This window comes from Pseudophryne corroboree, chromosome 2 (genome assembly GCF_028390025.1).
Source record: "Pseudophryne corroboree isolate aPseCor3 chromosome 2, aPseCor3.hap2, whole genome shotgun sequence".
Classification (NCBI taxonomy): domain Eukaryota; kingdom Metazoa; phylum Chordata; class Amphibia; order Anura; family Myobatrachidae; genus Pseudophryne; species Pseudophryne corroboree.
This window is the reverse complement of record NC_086445.1, coordinates 848,229,212-848,247,975: the sequence shown is the minus strand read 5'-3', so window position 1 is coordinate 848,247,975 and position 18,764 is coordinate 848,229,212. Positions and strand designations below refer to the sequence as shown.

At 43.5% G+C, this 18,764-nt stretch overlaps 1 protein-coding gene across 4 annotated transcripts in view; it reads left to right on the top strand.

Moving 5' to 3' along the window:
- Window positions 1–18,764, top strand: part of ASB11 (ankyrin repeat and SOCS box containing 11) — a 96,134-nt gene that overhangs the window by 51,418 nt on the left and 25,952 nt on the right. For 2 of the 4 annotated variants that reach the window (XM_063955787.1, XM_063955788.1), the window contains exons 2-4: window positions 11,065–11,144; window positions 16,669–16,785; window positions 17,085–17,192. In XM_063955787.1, coding sequence (XP_063811857.1) covers window positions 11,065–11,144; window positions 16,669–16,785; window positions 17,085–17,192 — 305 coding nt within the window. The remainder of the gene's footprint in view (window positions 1–11,064; window positions 11,145–16,668; window positions 16,786–17,084; window positions 17,193–18,764) is intronic. The other 2 variants (XM_063955790.1, XM_063955791.1) reach the window with 1 other exon arrangement.

The following is an 18,764-nucleotide window of genomic DNA, read 5'->3' as shown; positions in this document are numbered from 1 at the left end:
CTCCCATAAGCCCCAGTGTGTTATCATGCCCCTGTATGTATATCACCTTGCCTATCCAGTTTCCAATAAGGGGATCCATGTCTCCTACAAGCCCTAGTGTTGTCATCATGCCCCCCCAGTCCCAGAATGTGTCACCATGGCACCCCAAGACACTGTGTAAGTGTCACCCCCTTCCCTCCAGGGCCCAGTATGTGTGTCACCATGTCCCCCTCCCCTAAGTCCCAGCATGCATGTTTATATGTGCACCCCCCCCCCCACCCCACCCCGCAGCAGTATGTATAGCACCATGCGCAAACAGTACCCAATATATTTATCCATGGTGCCCCAGGCCCATGTATGTCTCTTATCATCCTTATGTGTGTTTGGCCTTTCTCTTTCCTCCTTTGACTGTGTCTCCCCATTACTCCTCCTTTTATATCTATCCACCTTTCCCTTATCCCCCTCACACAAACCACTGTTCTTCTTGCCCAGCATTTTCTCCTTCCACACCTTTTCTTCCATTTCTGCCCTTTAACCACCTTACTTTTCTCCTCTGCTGAAGGCAATATAGTCCTTCTGGCAGCTGATCAGAAGCAACACAGATAAACCTTAGGATGGCAGGTAAGTACAAACTCTGAATGTTTCTGCTTAATTTTATGGATTGTTGCTACAGTATGTATTAACAGCCTAATGCCGGAGATATCACAGAAATCTCAGGCAGAAGGGTAATTAGCGCTGCAGATTGCAGTCTTCATCATTATCAATCGTGATTACGGTCTAAAGGGGGACATTTACTAAGCAGTGATAAGAGCGGAGAAGTTTCCCATGGCATCCAATCAGCACTGAAGTAACATCTATAATTTGCATACTACAAAATTATACAGACCTGCTGATTGGTTGATGGGGCAAATTCTCCACTGGCTCACTTCTCCGCTCTTATCACTGCTTAGTAAATGTCCCCCTAAGTTCTGTGGCTCTTATTTATCAATGAGTGATAAATTTCATTGTGAGTGATAAATTGCACCAGCCAATCCGCTCCTGTCATTTTTCAAACCCAGCCTGTGACATGGACGTTAGGAGCTGATTGGCTGGTGCAATTTATCACTCATTGATAAATAAGGGCATGTGTATCAAACTCTGAAAAGCATAGCTTTCAGAGTTTGGTCCCACTGTCACCTGGTTCCGGTATAAAAGATAGATAGTGTCTAGTTAGACAGTCAATAGATAGACACCATATGTTAGACAGACATTAGGTCAACAGGGTCAAAAGGTCGACATGAAAAAGGTCAAAAGGTCGACAGGGTCAAAAGGTCGACATGAAAAAGGTCGACATATAAATGGTAGACACCATGTTTTTTGCATTTCTGTGGTTTGTGTGGATAGTTTTGTCATCTGGGACCCCCAATTGTAGAAAGGCATACCCTCGCGGGGCTCACTTCGCTCGCCACGCTTCGGGCACGGTGGCTCGCTGCGCTCGCCACAAGGTTTATAACCAACTCTATGCCGACATGGATAGAGAAAGTATGAAATAGTCCAAAAACATGTTACATTAAAAAAGAAATTGTCTATCTTTTTTATGTCGACCATTTTAATGTCGACCTTTTGACCTGTCGACCTTTTTCGTGTCGACCTTTTGACCCTGTCGACCTAATGTCTGTCTAACATATGGTGTCTATCTATTGACTGTCTAACTAGACACTGTCTATCTATCAAACGGATACCCTGTCACCTAGGGGTGCCGTGAAAGAAATCTGGGACAATAAAGGTGCCATGAATCAAGAAAGTTTGGGAACCACTGTGGTAGACTAATAATCTGCACCATCTGAGCCAGGATAGACATTGAGGACTGGGGATTGCTGCTTGGTCTAAGCCCCCCTCTCTAATGGGACTTATATGTGGACCACCTCTAATGGTTCCTGTCTGTATGTGTACCTGCCCATAACTTTCCTGTGTACTCATCCACCCCTGTTTCCATTGGCTGGGCTTATAAAATAATAATAGAGGTGGGAGGAACCTGACAGTTTTATTTGAGCCCGACAACTTGTTTTGAGTTCTGTTATGTATACAGATAATCAAAAGCGTTCGGTTTTGTTTTGAAGGAATGGTTGCAAGTTTTCTAAATGGTTGTATAGAATCTTCTAAAATAAATGATGGTGTTTGACTTACAAAAGAAGCTTTTTCCACCAATATTCATGCTTCAGGTGTGGCTAGATGTTCTGCTATCTGTAGCTGCAACTGAAAGGTCACTCTAGTCAACCAAGCCTAAATTTCCATTTTTATCTGCCCCTATATACATACTTGCATACTTTTTTCCTTTTGCCTTCAGGAAAGTTCCTGTGAGGGGTGGTGCAAAATGGGTCTTTATGACATAATGTGCAAATTTCAGCATTATAAAGTGGTGCAGGGCTAAGATAACATGATTCTCTATTAATATGATAAAATGGAAAAGTGTGACCTGGACTTCCGTGAGTCTGGAGTCTTCCGTATGATCCTGGAATGTAGGCAACAGTAACTTTGAACAAACCTATTTATCCAAAGGTTAACTATAACCATGCAATACAATCCTATATAATAAAAGGCTAAGGCTGTTCCTCACCTCTGTTATGTGTGCTGGGGGCCACTAGAAACCAGTCTAGAGATGTGCACCGGAAATTTTTCGGGTTTTGTGTTTTGGTTTTGGGTTCGGTTCCGTGGCCGTGTTTTGGGTTCGAACGCGTTTTGGCAAAACCTCACCGAATTTTTTTTGTCGGATTCGGGTGTGTTTTGGATTCGGGTGTTTTTTTTCAAAAAACCCTAAAAAACAGCTTAAATCATAGAATTTGGGGGTCATTTTGATCCCAAAGTATTATTAACCTCAATAACCATAATTTCCACTTATTTTCAGTCTATTCTGAACACTTCACACCTCACATTATTATTTTTAGTCCTAAAATTTGCACCGAGGTCGCTGGATGACTAAGCTCAGCGACCCAAGTGGCCGACACAAACACCTGGCCCATCTAGGAGTGGCACTGCAGTGTCACGCAGGATGGCCCTTCCAAAAAACACTTCCCAAACAGCACATGACGCAAAGAAAAAAAGAGGCGCAATGAGGTAGCTGTGTGAGTAAGCTAAGCGACCCTAGTGGCCGACACAAACACCTGGCCCATCTAGGAGTGGCACTGCAGTGTCACGCAGGATGGCCCTTCCAAAAAACACTCCCCAAACAGCACATGACGCAAAGAAAAAAAGAGGCGCAATGAGGTAGCTGTGTGAGTAAGCTAAGCGACCCAAGTGGCCGACACAAACACCTGGCCCATCTAGGAGTGGCACTGCAGTGTCACGCAGGATGGCCCTTCTAAAAAACACTCCCCAAACAGCACATGACGCAAAGAAAAATGAAAGAAAAAAGAGGTGCAAGATGGAATTGTCCTTGGGCCCTCCCACCCACCCTTATGTTGTATAAACAGGACATGCACACTTTAACCAACCCATCATTTCAGTGACAGGGTCTGCCACACGACTGTGACTGAAATGACGGGTTGGTTTGGACCCCCACCAAAAAAGAAGCAATTAATCTCAGCTTGCACAAACTGGCTCTACAGAGGCAAGATGTCCACCTCATCATCATCCTCCGATTCATCACCGTGTACATCCCTCTCCTCACAGATTATCAATTCGTCCCCACTGGAATCCACCATCACAGCTCCCTGTGTACTTTGTGGAGGCAATTGCTGCTGGTGAATGTCTCCATGGAGGAATTGATTATAATTCATTTTAATGAACATCATCTTCTCCACATTTTCTGGAAGTAACCTCGTACGCCGATTGCTGACAAGGTTAGCGGCGGCGCTAAACACTCTTTCGGAGTACACACTTGTGGGAGGGCAACTTAGGTAGAATAAAGCCAGTTTGTGCAAGGGCCTCCAAATTGCCTCTTTTTCCTGCCAGTATACGTACGGACTGTCTGACGTGCCTACTTGGATGCGGTCACTCATATAATCCTCCACCATTCTTTCAATGGGGAGAGAATCATATGCAGTGACAGTAGACGACATGTCCGTAATCGTTGGCAGGTCCTTCAGTCCGGACCAGATGTCAGCATCAGCAGTCGCTCCAGACTGCCCTGCATCACCGCCAGCGGGTGGGCTCGGAATTCTGAGCCTTTTCCTCGCACCCCCAGTTGCGGGAGAATGTGAAGGAGGAGATGTTGACAGGTCGCGTTCCGCTTGACTTGACAATTTTCTCACCAGCAGTTCTTTGAACCCCTGCAACCCCTGTCTGCCGGAAAGAGAGATCCAAGGTAGGTTTTAAATCTAGGATCGAGCACGGTGTCCAAAATGTAGTGCTCTGATTTCAACAGATTGACCACCCGTGAATCCTTGTTAAGCGAATTAAGGGCTCCATCCACAAGTCCCACATGCCTACCGGAATCGCTCTGTGTTAGCTCCTCCTTCAATGTCTCCAGCTTCTTCTGCAAAAGCCTGATGAGGGGAATGACCTGACTCAGGCTGGCAGTGTCTGAACTGACTTCACGTGTGGCAAGTTCAAAAGGTTGCAGAACCTTGCACAACGTTGAAATCATTCTCCACTGCGCTTGAGACAGGTGCATTCCACCTCCTATATCGTGCTCAGTTGTATAGGCTTGAATGGCCTTTTGCTGCTCCTCCAACCTCTGAAGCATATAGAGGGTTGAATTCCACCTCGTTACCACTTCTTACTTCAGATGATGGCAGGGCAGGTTCAGGCGTTTTTGGTGTTGCTCCAGTCTTCTGTACGTGGTGCCTGTACGCCGAAAGTGTCCCGCAATTCTTCTGGCCACCGACAGCATCTCTTGCATGCCCCTCTCGTTTTTTAAATAATTCTGCACCACCAAATTCAAGGTATGTGCAAAACATGGGACGTGCTGGAATTTGCCCATATTTAATGCACACACAATATTGCTGGCGTTGTCCGATGCCACAAATCCACAGGAGAGTCCAATTGGGGTAAGCCATTCTGCGATGATCTTCCTCCGTTGCCGTAAGAGGTTTTTAGCTGTGTGCGTATTCTGGAAAGCGGTGATACAAAGCGTAGCCTGCCTAGGAAAGAGTTGGCGTTTGCGAGATGCTGCTACTGGTGCCGCCGCTGCTGTTCTTGCGGCGGGAGTCAATACATCTACCCAGTGGGCTGTCACAGTCATATAGTCCTGAGTCTGCCCTGCTCCACTTGTCCACATGTCTGTGGTTAAGTGGACATTGGGTACAACTGCATTTTTTAGGACACTGGTGAGTCTTTTTCTGAGGTCTGTGTACATTTTCGGTATCGCCTGCCTAGAGAAATGGAACCTATATGGTATTTGGTACCGGGGACACAGTACCTCAATCAAGTCTATAGTTGGCTCTGCAGTAATGATGGATACCGGAACCACGTTTCTCACCGCCCAGGATGCCAAGGCCTCAGTTATCCGCTTTGCAGCAGGATGACTGCTGTGATATTTCATCTTCCTCGCAAAGGACTGTTGGACAGTCAATTGCTTGGTGGAAGTAGTAAATGTCGTCTTACGACTTCCCCTCTGGGATGACCATCGACTCCCAGCAGCAACAACAGCAGCGCCAGCAGCAGTAGGCGTTACACGCAAGGATGCATCGGAGGAATCCCAGGCAGGAGAGGACTCATCAGAATTGCCAGTGACATGGCCTGCAGGACTATTGGCATTCCTGGGGAAGGAGGAAATTGACACTGACGGAGTTGGTGGGGTGGTTTGCGTGAGCTTGGTTACAAGAGGAAGGGATTTACTGGTCAGTGGACTGCTTCCGCTGTCGCCCAAAGTTTTTGAACTTGTCACTGACTTATGATGAATGCGCTGCAGGTGACGTATAAGGGAGGATGTTCCGAGGTGGTTAACGTCCTTACCCCTACTTATTACAGCTTGATAAAGGCAACACACTGCTTGACAAATGTTGTCCGCATTTCTGTTGAAATACTTCCACACCGAAGAGCTGATTTTTTTTTGGTATTTTCACCAGGCATGTCTATGGCCATATTCCTCCCACGGACAACAGGTGTCTCCCCGGGTGCCTGACTTAAACAAACCACCTCACCATCAGAATCCTCCTTGTCAATTTCCTCCCCAGCGCCAGCAACACCCATATCCTCCTTATCCTGGTGTACTTCAACACTGACATCTTCAATCTGACTATCAGGAACTGGACTGCGGGTGCTCCTTCCAGCACTTGCAGGGGGCGTGCAAATGGTGGAAAGGCGCATGCTCTTCACGTCCAGTGTTGGGAAGGTCAGGCATCGCAACCGACACAATTGGACTCTCCTTGTGGATTTGTGATTTCGAAGAACGCACAGTTCTTTGCTGTGCTTTTGCCAGCTTAAGTCTTTTCATTTTTCTAGCGAGAGGCTGAGTGCTTCCATCCTCATGTGAAGCTGAACCACTAGCCATGAACATAGGCCAAGGCCTCAGCCGTTCCTTGCCACTCCGTGTGGTAAATGGCATATTGGCAAGTTTACGCTTCTCCTCCGACGATTTGAATTTAGATTTTTGAGTACTTTTTTTACTGATCTTTTGTGTTTTGGATTTTACATGCTCTGTACTATGACATTGGGCATCGGCCTTGGCAGACGACGTTGATGGAATTTCATCGTCTCGGCCATGACTAGTGGCAGCAGCTTCAGCACGAGGTGGAAGTGGATCTTGATCTTTCCCTATTTTTGGAACCTCAACATTTTTGTTCTCCATATTTTAATAGGCACAACTAAAAGGCACCTCAGGTAAACAATGGAGATGGATGGATACTAGTATACTTATGGATGACGAGTGACTGACGACACAGAGGTAGCTACAGCCGTGGACTATCGTACTGCGTCTGCTAGTATAGAGATGATAATGATATAAAAAATATATATATATCACTACTGCAGGTATATATATATATAATATAATGACGGACCTGCTGGACACTGTCAGCAGACTCCTAAACTACTAGTATGAAGAAGATAGAAAAAAAAAACCCACCACAGGTAGGTATACAATTATGGACGAGCACCGACGACACAGAGGTAGCTACATCCGTGGACTACCGTACTGCGTCTGCTAGTATAGAGATGATAATGATATAAAAAATATATATATATCACTACTGCAGGTATATATATATAATATAATGACGGACCTGCTGGACACTGTCAGCAGACTCCTAAACTACTAGTATGAAGAAGATAGAAAAAAAAACCCACCACAGGTAGGTATACAATTATGGACGAGCACCGACGACACAGAGGTAGCTACAGCCGTGGACTACCGTACTGCGTCTGCTAGTATAGAGATGATAATGATATAAAAAATATATATATATCACTACTGCAGGTATATATATATAATATAATGACGGACCTGCTGGACACTGTCAGCAGACTCCTAAACTACTAGTATGAAGAAGATAGAAAAAAAAACCCACCACAGGTAGGTATACAATTATGGACGAGCACTGACGACACAGAGGTAGCTACAGCCGTGGACTACCGTACTGCGTCTGCTAGTATAGGGATGATAATGATATAAAAAATATATATATATCACTACTGCAGGTATATATATAATATAATGACGGACCTGCTGGACACTGTCAGCAGACTCCTAAACTACTAGTATGAAGAAGATAGAAAAAAAAAACCCACCACAGGTAGGTATACAATTATGGACGAGCACTGACGACACAGAGGTAGCCACAGCCGTGGACTACCGTACTGCGTCTGCTAATATAGAGATGATAAAGATGATAGAGATGAACAAAAAAAATTCAACACTACTGCAGGTAAATATTTATATAATATAATGAATGACGGACCTGCTGGACACTGTCAGCAGAATGCGTTTATAGAATAAATAAAAAAACACCACAGGAGTGTTTAACTTTTTCAGGCAGACAATATACTGGTGGTCACTGGTCAGTCACACTGGCAGCAAAAGTGTGCACTGTACTCCTGCTATAACTGCACCCCAGTCTCCCCCACAATTCAGCTGTGTGAGCAGTGAGCACTCAGCACAGTCAGATATACATAGATATATCATGCAGCACACTGAGGCTGAGCACAGATATGGTATGGAGCGTTTTTTTCAGGCAGAGAACGGATTAAAAAAAACTAGCAAAACTCTGCACTGACTGTACTCCTCCTAACAGCTCTCCCCAATCCTCCCCACAATAAGCTAAGCAGCAATCAGATCAACTAACTACTAACAGTAACTATAAACGGAGAGGACGCCAGCCACGTCCTCTCCCTATCAATCTCAATGCACGTGTGAAAATGGCGGCGACGCGCGGCTCCTTATATAGAATCCGAGTCTCGCGAGAATCCGACAGCAAGATGATGACGTTCGGGCGCGCTCGGGTTAGACGAGCAAGGCGGGAAGATCCGAGTCTGCCTCGGACCCGTGTAAAAAGGCTGAAGTTCGGGGGGGTTCGGATTCCGAGGAACCGAACCCGCTCATCTCTAGAAACCACCACACAGGCCAAATGACTCAGATGAAAGTGAAAGCAATACTGCAGGGAGATGTTACAGCCTCTCACCGTGTCATTGCTAATATTAATAATACTGATCTGTTTCACACTTGCTGCATACAGAAAGAGGGGGTTGGGGAGAGAGAGTGGGGTAGGGGCAGATAGGAACTGGGGATGGGGGGGTCAGGGCAGATAGGACCTGGGGAGATAGTAGAGTAGTAGGGGCAGATAGGGATAGTGGAGAGAGAGATGCAGATTTTTTTCAATAGTCACCTCTGGTGCTGCCGCTGGCCACTGGGGGGCACCTGATGGTACTCTGTTTGGGACATGGACACACACACCCTATGTACACTGCACCTCAGACCTTATACTGCCCCTATATACACTGCACCCCATCCTCTTCCATATTCTGCACCCCCCCAAACTTATACTTTCCCTATATACACACTGAACCCCCATACCCCTCCATAAAGTGCCCCCTATATACAGGGCACCCCCCTCCTCCATACAGTATGCTATGCTGCAACCCCGGGATACTTGCCATCCCCGGACTCAGTAAAAAGTAGCAGCAGGAACCACCAGGCGGTCCGGCATCACTCAGAGCAGAGGCATCGGGGACACGTGTGCCCACTTGCTGGCAGGGGAAGAAGATGAATCAGTCTGGCAGGAAGGTGTGAGACCCTGTGTGGGGTGAGCAGTGCGGTGACCAGGAGGAGGAGGGGTCGGTGCTGGGGCTACAGATGATGCGGGTGAGTAAGGAGGCAGATAACCGGCTTTGCTGCTTTATATATACTGCACACCAATGGAGGTGCGGGGTCCTGTGCTCACCCCTCCCCCATCCCGCACAGGCCATACTCCTTCGGTCAGGTGTCCTCTACCCCCAGACTGTCCAGGAGATGTGTGGGGACTGGTGAGCTTACACGTGCCAGTAATGGTGCATATTGTGCAGCATTATTATAGCCTGGACAGTTTTAAATAAATCCTAAATGATAATTATATAAAGAGATTCACAGGACGCACATTGCCATGTGAAGCATTACTAGAATAAGAATAATGCTAATACCGCTAATACTGTATATACTTTTACATTTAATATATTTTTACATTTCTTTCTCCATTTTGTTGCTGTATTATTGATATTCTCTAATATTTTTACTGTGTGTGTATGTATATGTATATATATATATATATATATATATATATATATATATATATATAAGCAGGGTGGTGTGGGCGGCACTCCAAACAGACTTCTCAGCGTTTAGAAAAATATTCTTTATTCGGCCAACATGTTTCGGGGACCAAACCCCGTCCTCAGGGCCAGACAAGGCTCAATACTTTAACACAAATACTTATATAAGCAATACAGACAAACATTAGTGCAGATCGTACTCACCTGCTCCACGGCGCTGCCGCCCGCCAGTCCGTCCGGCCACGCTGACACGTCGCCGAGCGATGACGTCACAGAGCGCCGTCCAGCAGGAGAGTAACCCAGGCAACCAAACGGAGCCTCCGCTCGGTCACCTGAAAGAGTGCAGCGTGAACATAATGTGTGACTAATAACAAACCAACACAAATACATATAATAACAATAAAAACACGGACTGCATACTGTATTTAGGAATCCTAAATACAGTATGCAGTCCGTGTTTTTATTGTTATTTGGTCCCCGAAACATGTTGGCCGAATATAGAATATTTTTCTAAACGCTGAGAAGTCTGTTTGGAGTGCCGCCCACACCACCCTGCTTGTCTATCCGGGACCTTGTGTTCCCTATCGGGAGGGCACCACAGCAGTTGCTTACATTTGGAGTGGAGTGCCGGGCTGTTCCAGTTTGCCTATATATATATATATATATATATATATATATATATATATATATGAGCAGTGGGGGTATGGCGCCACAGGTGGATGTGAGTAGATAAATAAAAATAAAAAATAAATTTTTTAGTAAAAGACACTCCTTTATAGATATAAGGTGTCAGCTGGCCCCTAAAAATTTGGCAGGGATAAGCTGCCTTTAGAGTTTAAAATTTGGAAAGAAGGGAGGGATAGGGGTATCTACGACTAGCAGTGTCTAATATATTGATATAAAATGAAGAATATTACAGGATACGGTTTATATATAAAAAAACACAATATTTATTTATACAATTTAAGACATGATGTGGGGTAAAAAATATATAGAGCGTAAAAGCTTAAAAAATACAAAAATTCAAAAAATGACTGAATAAAAATGTATGATTTAGCTAGAACCCAGAATAAAAACTTAAAGACTTAAAAGATATAAAACTGATAATAAATATTTCAAAGATAAGAGATAGATATATATATATATATATATATATATATATATATGAACAAAAAAGTGTACCTCATTATGAGAATGACTGCTCAAATCTATTGGCACACCTTTCATTGGACAACCCAGCAGCTATTCATATATTTGGGTACTTAAAACATAATTAAATTGATACCTGCGTGCATTACTGAACTGGCTCCCATATTGGGGTCCCCCAGCAACGGTCTTTTGCTAACCTGAATTGTTTGTTTAATCACATGACCTGTGCTGAAAATTAAACTTGTGACTTAGACAATGCATGTTCATGTTTTGCAGGCTCTTGGGCAGACCGGTCTCCCCTGCACGATGCTGCATTTCATGGACGGCTTCTTTCTCTCAAGACTTTAATTGCTCAGGTATGTCCGATCACATATACAGGCTGAATGAAGAGTAAGGATAGCGTAATTAGTAAAGGACTTGTTTATGTGGGTTACATCAAAAAACGCAGCTTCAAGGGTTCACTATAGAATGAAAGTAACGCCTTAGAATTAGACAGAAAAAAATGAAGAGACAACTTATCCAGTGCTTCTTGGTTTGTTCACTGGTCACTTAATTCTCATTATACCCATCTCTGTAAATGGTATATACTGTATAACTAATATGGAAAAGAGAATATATAGTGTAACACAGTTTTAATTGACATACAACATCAAGTAGATAAAATGCTCTCAAATGTAAACATAATAGGCATATTCCTTCAGAAAAAAGGCAGGCTTCCAGTTAGTTTAAACAGTGGGTGATTACCGGATTTGGTGGAACTGTGATTAAACAGTTCAGTAACAGCTCATGCAAGTGTTGTGGGGATCCCGGGAAAACCCAGCAAGACCATCAAAACTGCCAATTCCAAAGAGTCCTTTCTGTTTCGTAAGGACCGGATCGCCTCCTCCATCCGGTCCTTACGAAATAGAGGGACTCTTTGGAGTCCCTCGGAGACGGGTATAATGACAATTAAGTGACCAGTGAACCAACGAAGAAGCGCTGGTTAAGTTGTCTCTTCATTTTTTTTCTGTCTATTTGCACTATTGGTGAAGGGTAAAGGACACCTTCAGAAGTATACAACTGACAGGCTGCTTCTGCGCACGGGACAGTTCTTCAATCTTTCTTGTTGTTACCTTAGAATTAGAGTTACACATAACAACATGCAGCTTAATTGATCACTAAACTGCTAAAACCCATTTATTAATGGTTAGTCAGTGACTGCGTTCTGCATCACTGCCTATCAGTTTGTCAGAAATCCATCCTCTTGGAACCCCTGCGAACACCCGCTCCTCAACAGCATTCCGCTGCTGGGATGCCGGCATCAGTATACTGACCGGCATACGCACCCAAAGGAACAGCTCTTATTGGAACAGTTGTCCCTGCAGGTGTGTACTTGCATACCAGCGATCACAGATGCCAGTTAGCAGATGAAAGAGGGTGGGATGTATCACAGTTGTCATGAGATAATTGATTAATCTTATCCTTGGAGAAAGACAGAGTGGAGAAGTTGCTCAAAACAACTAATCGGCTTCTTTTCTTTATCTAAAACAATATTTGAAATAATCGTTAGATGCTGATTAGTTGCTTTGGGGAACTCCTCCACTTTCTCTTTATCCAAGGCTTCATACATCTCAATTCCAAACTGCACACTTTGCACCCAAGGTAGATATTCCTCTGCTCATCTTCCTACCTCTAGTACAATAGATCCATTTTCAAGGTTTCCTGTATTATTTATTAACAGCTTCTTATATAGCGCAGCAAATTCTGTTGCGCTTTACAAATGGAAATAACAATGATATAACAAAACTGGGTAATAACAAACAGTCATAGAGGTAGGAAGGCCCTGCTCGCAAGCTTACAATCTATATGGAAATAGGCATGGATACACAAGGATAGGTGCTATCTATTGCATAGTTGTCCACCAAAGATTGGTGGGCTGTATGATATGGTCATACAGCAATGATGAACCGGGGTCGAGAGGAAAGGAAAGTGAAGAATGAGAAGACATGTGAGGATATGTGTGGACTGTGCAGAGTGGATGCAATTTGATAGGAAGGTTTATGAAAGTTATGTGGGCGGTTCTGGAATTTGATATGCTTGCCTGAAGCGGTGAGTTTTCAGGGAGCACTTGAAGGTTTGGAGACTAGAGGAGAGTCTTGTTGTGCGTGATAGGGCATTCCACAGAGTTGGCGCAGCCTGATGAAAGTCCTGCAATCGTGAGTGGGAGCGAGTAATGAGTGTGGATGAGAGATGCAGGTCTTGTGAAGAGCGAAGAGGTCGGGTTGTGAGATATTTTGAGATAAGCGAAGTGATGAACGTTGGTGTAGTTTAGTTAATGGCCTTGTGTGTGAGTAAAAGTATTTTATATTGAATACAGTAGAATACAGGTAACCAATTGAGGGACTGACGGAATGGATCTGCAGATGATGAACATCTAGCGAGGAAGATTAGCCTCGCAGCTGCATTCAGAATGGATTGTAGTAGTGAGAGCCTAGTTTTGGGAAGACCAGTTAGGAGACTATTGCAATAACCAATGCGGGAGATAATGAGAGCATGGATTACAGTTTTAGCAGTGTCTTGTGTAAGGTACAGTCATATTTTGGATATGTTTTTTAGATGCATGTAACATGATTTTGAGACAGATTGAATGTGGGAAACAAAGGACAGATCAGAGTCAAGGATGACACCTAGGCAGCGAGCTTGTGGGGTAGGGTAGATTGTCGAGTTTTCAACAGTGATAGAGATATCAGGTTGGTAACTACTATTGGCCGGTGGAAAAATAATTAATTCTGTTTTGGAAATATTAAGTTTGAGGTGGTAAGATGTCATCCAAGATGAAATGGCAGAAAGGCATTCAGTGACATGGTCCAGTACAGATAGGGGAGGATAGGTAGATTTGAGTATCATCTGCATACAGATGATACTGAAATCCAAAAGAGATTATTAGTTTATCAAGAGATGAGGTATAGATAGAGAAAAGCAGAGGACCCAAGACTGAGCCTTGCGGTACTCCAACTGAAAGAGGTAGCGAAGAGGAGGTAGATTCAGAGAAGCGAACACTGAAGGAGCGATTAGATAGGTAGGATAGGAACCAAGAAAGGGCTGTGTCTTTAAGACCTAGGAATTGTAGTGTTTGTATGAGAAGAGAGTGGTCAACAGTGTCAAAGGCAGCAGATAGATCTAGAAGAATAAGTAGTGAATAATGGCCTTTAGACCTTGTAGTGACCAAATCATTAACCACTATAGTCAGTGCTGTCTCTGTGGAGTGTTGGGAACGGAAGCCTGACGGAAGTGGGTTCAATAAATTGTGTGAGTTAAAGTGTGTGAGTCGAGTGTAGGCAAGTCTCTCAAGTAGCTTAGAGAGACAAGGGAGCTGAGAGATAGGGCGGTAGTTTGAGAGAGAGTTAGGGTCAGAATTTTTTTTTTTTCAAAATGGGAGTGATCACTGCATGCTTGAAGAGTGAAGGAAAATACCAGTAAAGAGAGAGAGAGATTACAGATGTTAGTTAAAGTAGGGATGAGCACCGGAGACAGAGCTTTACTTATTTGTGAGGGTAAAGGATCAAGAGGAGAGGTAGTAGAGAAGCAGGATGAGAAGAGTGATGATACTTCATCTTCATTTGTGGGAACAAATGAAGAGAGAGTGCCAGAGGATTTAGGTAAAGAACTGAGCAGGTCACTGGCTGCCGAAGAGCATACCATTTCATCTCGGATTTTATCAATCTTCGCCTTGAAATAGGAAGCAAGATCCTGTGCCTTGATAGTGGTTGGTGGGGTAGGCGAGGGAGGATTCAGAAGTGATTTAAATGTATTGAAGAGTCGTTTGGGGTTAGAGGCTTGAGCAGAGATAAGAGTTTGGAAATATGTTTGTTTTGCAGTGTCCAGGGCATTTCTGTAAGAGTGGTAGACAGTCTTATATGTGAGAAAGTCTCTTGAAATACGCGATTTATGCCACTGACGTTCACATTTACATGTGCCTCTTTGTAGATGTCTTGTTAATTTAGAGTGCCATGGTTGATATCTAGACCTATGTGGAGTGTGATAGATAGCTGGAGCCACTTCATCAAGGGCTAGTTCTAGAGTCTGGTTCAGGTGTGATACAGCCATCTCAGGAGAGGTGAATGCAGAAATAGGTGAAAGCAGTTGTTGGAGGGAGGTGGAAAGTTATTGAAGATTAATTGTTTTAATATTTCTGCGGGTTTGAGGAGGATTGGAGGACTTCAGCAACACAGTTTGAATTAATGGAGGAGAGCATGCAGGTGATAAGGTTGTGATCTGAGGGGGGAAAGGAGTGTTAGTGAGTTCAGAAACGAAGCATAGTCTGGTGAAGACTAGATCAAGGCAGTGGCCCTCCTGATGAGAAGAGGAGTCAGTCCATTGGGAGAGGCCAAGAGAGGAGGTTAGAGAAAGTAGTTTGGAGGCGTGAGCAGCAGATTGTGGACAATCAATAGCAATATTGAAATCACCCATGATAATGGTGGAGATGTCAGAGGATAGGAAGTGAAGGAGCCAGGCAGAAAAATCTTCCAGAAATTGTTTGGGATGCCCAGGTGGGCAATAGATAGCTGCAACACGCAGAGAGAAAGGAGAATAAACCCTGATGGAATGTACTTCAAATGATGTAAATGTGAGTGATGAAACCTGTGGTAGAACAGAGTATGCGAAAGATTGGGAAAGTAAAAGTCCAACTCCTCCTCCTTTATGGTTACCAGGCCTGGAGGTGTGTGTAAAGTGGAGACCACCATGTGCTAGTGCTGCAGGGGAGGCTGTGTCTGAGTGTGTGAGCCAGGTTTCTGTTAAAGCCAGCAGATTGAAGTTGTTCGATATGAAGAGGTGATGGATGGATGTTAATTTGTTACAAATAGAGCGTGCATTCCATAAGACACATTTTAGTTATCTGGAGGGTAATGGAAGACATGTGATGTTTATGAGGTTAGCTGGATTTCTATGTTGCTGTGAATGAGGTGAATGTGAGTGATGCAAGTGGCTGGGTACTGGATTTGGTGAAATGTCACCAGCTATTGGAAGCAGAAGAGAGATATAAATGTGGGTGTCAGAGGTTTGTGAAAGTTTTTTTTATGGTGAGAGGTTGTAGATGTTATTGTCAGTGAGTATAGGGAAGTAAAAAGCTCATGAATGCTAATAAGAGGGGAGTGAATAATTGAGGTGGCAACATGTACAGAGGGGTGAGTTGCTGGGAGACTGAATGATGTAATAGCCTTTATGAATACTCCATGAAGAGCAATGCAGAAAATCAATTTGTGGTACATAGTTCGTTTGAGATTATACCAGAGTTATCTCGGTTTAGAGTGTAAGGTTTCACTTGTTTGAGTTAAAAGTTCAGGTGCCTATTTACTGGTGTTGTTATGCTGTATGTTAACTGAGCATGGCAGAGCAAAATGACATAGAGGTATGTAGTTGCATGCAAATCACAATGTAACAGGTTTTATACAAAGTTGGTTGCATTCTTAAATGCTTAAATGCACAGATGATTTTGATTGAGGATGAAAGGAAGGGTGGTTGTTTTGTTGCAACGTTGGTGGGATGTGTCCGTCTGTTTTCATCCTGGTAAGTCCTGGGTAAGTCTATATTGTAATAGTTCTTTAACCCTTTTAAAACAACCCTTCTAAGACAACCCTGTTCAGCCTTGCATCTTTCCTTATGAATGGTAAGAATCCATGTGTGTTTGATAATTGCAATCAAGGCCTAACACCCCACCCCAAGTTACAGAGCATGCCATAAAACTCAACTAAAACAAACACTGAGATAGGAGTTTACCAACTATTTCAAAGTTGAAATAAAGTATCATCCTAGAATACAATATAGCTTATGATATAAAAAATGGCAGTGTAGATTACCTAATATAATAAAATATAACTGCAGCATGGATATTCTAAGCAGACCCAAACTCCAAATGATGAGTGTAGACTACCTGCAAAGAAAGGAGAGCAATCGTCACATTGTTCCAGCACAACCCTTCAATATATGGCGAAGACACAGCCACTATGTAAGTCCTGGGTAAGTCTATATTGTAATATTTTCTTAACCCTTTTAGAACAACCCTTTTAAGACAACCCTGTTCAGCCTAGCATCTTTCCTTATGAATGGTAAGAATCCATTCCTGTAGTATAGGATTCTCAATTATGTGGGATGTAGGGATTGTGAGATTTTGTTAATGGAACTTAAAAATAGCAGAAGACATGGAACTTTAGCAATTTGTGAACTGATTGTAGAACACATTTGTCATATTCTATATACAGTAGTTACGTTTGGATAGTGTCATAAGAGCTAACAATATTTTTATATTTTAACTCTAGGGATTTAATGTCAACATTTTGACAATTGACAGAATATCTCCTCTTCATGAAGCATGTCTAGGCGGTCACGTGTCTTGCGCAAAGGTCTTACTAGAAAACAGAGCTCATGTAAGTGTGATCACCGTGTCCCTGGACTTCGTAATGTAACACAACACATTATGGTGTGTAATAGCAACAATCCTCAATAGATGGCAGCAAAGCAAACATTTTAACTTGGCTGTTTATATACAACGTCACTGCTTCAGTCCAAAGTTTTGTACATTTCCACGGATACTCAGATGTTTTAATAAAAAAAATTCTTTAGAGGTCTAACTCAAAGCCATATGGAAAGAATGGCATGTGACTGAACATGATTACACATTAATAAAAGCATACATTAATGGGGATAAGATAATATAACAGAGATGTGCGGCTGGCACTTTTTGTGTTTTGGTTCTAATTCCACTTTCGTGTTTTGCTTTTGGCTTGGTTTTGCCAAAACCACCCTTTCGTGTTTTGCTTTTGGATCTGGATGATTTTTTAAAAAAACATAAAAACAGCTAAAATCACAGCATTTGGGGGTAATTTTGATCCTACGGTATTATTAACCTCAATAACATTCATTTCCACTCTTTTCCAGTCTATTCTGAACACCTCACAATATTGTTTTTAGGCCAAAAGGTTGCACCGAGGTGGCTGTATGATTAAGCTAAGTGACACAAGTGGGCGGCACAAACACCTGGCCCATCTAGGAGTGGCACTGCAGTGTCAGACAGGATGGCAGGTTTAAAAAATAGGCCCCAAACAGCACATGATGCAAAGAAGAAAAAGAGGCGCAATGAGGTAGCTGGATGACTTAACTAAGCGACACAAGTGTGTGGCACAAACACCTGGTCCATCTAGGAGTGGCATTGCAGTGTCAGACAAGATGGCACTTAAAAATACTAGTCCCCAAACAGCAAATGATGCAAAGAAGAAAAAGAGGTGCAAGATGGAATTGTCTTTGGGCCCTCCCACTCACCCTTATGTTGTATAAACAGGACATGCACACTTTAACAAACCCATCATTTCGGCGACAGGGTCTGCCACACGACTGTGGCTGAAATGACTGGTTTGTTTGGGCCCCCACCAAAAAAGAAGCTATCAATCTCTCCTTGCACAAACCGGCTCTACAGAGGCAAGATGTCGACCTCATCATCATCCTCCGATTCCTCACCTCTTTCACTGTGTACATCCTCCTCACAGAGTATTAATTCGTCCCCACTGGAATCCACCATCACAGGTTCCTGTGTACTTTCTGGAGGCAATTGCTGGTAAAGGTCTTCCCAGAGGAATTTATAATTCATTTTGATGAACATCATCTTCTCCACATTTAGTGGAAGTAACCTCCTACGCCGATCGCTGACAAGGTTACCGGCTGCACTAAACACTCTTTTGGAGTACACACTTGAGTGGGGGCAACTTAGGTAAAATAAAGCCAGTTTGTGCAAGGGCCTCCAAATTGCCCCTTTTTCCTGTCAGTATACGTACGGACTGTCTGACATGCCTACTTGGATGCTGTCACTCATATAATCCTCCATCATTCTTTCAATGGTGACAGAACCATATGCAGTGACAGTAGACATGTCAGTAATCGTTGGCAGGTCCTTCAGTCCGGACCAGATGTCAGCTTTCGCTCCTGACTGCCCTGCATCACCGCCA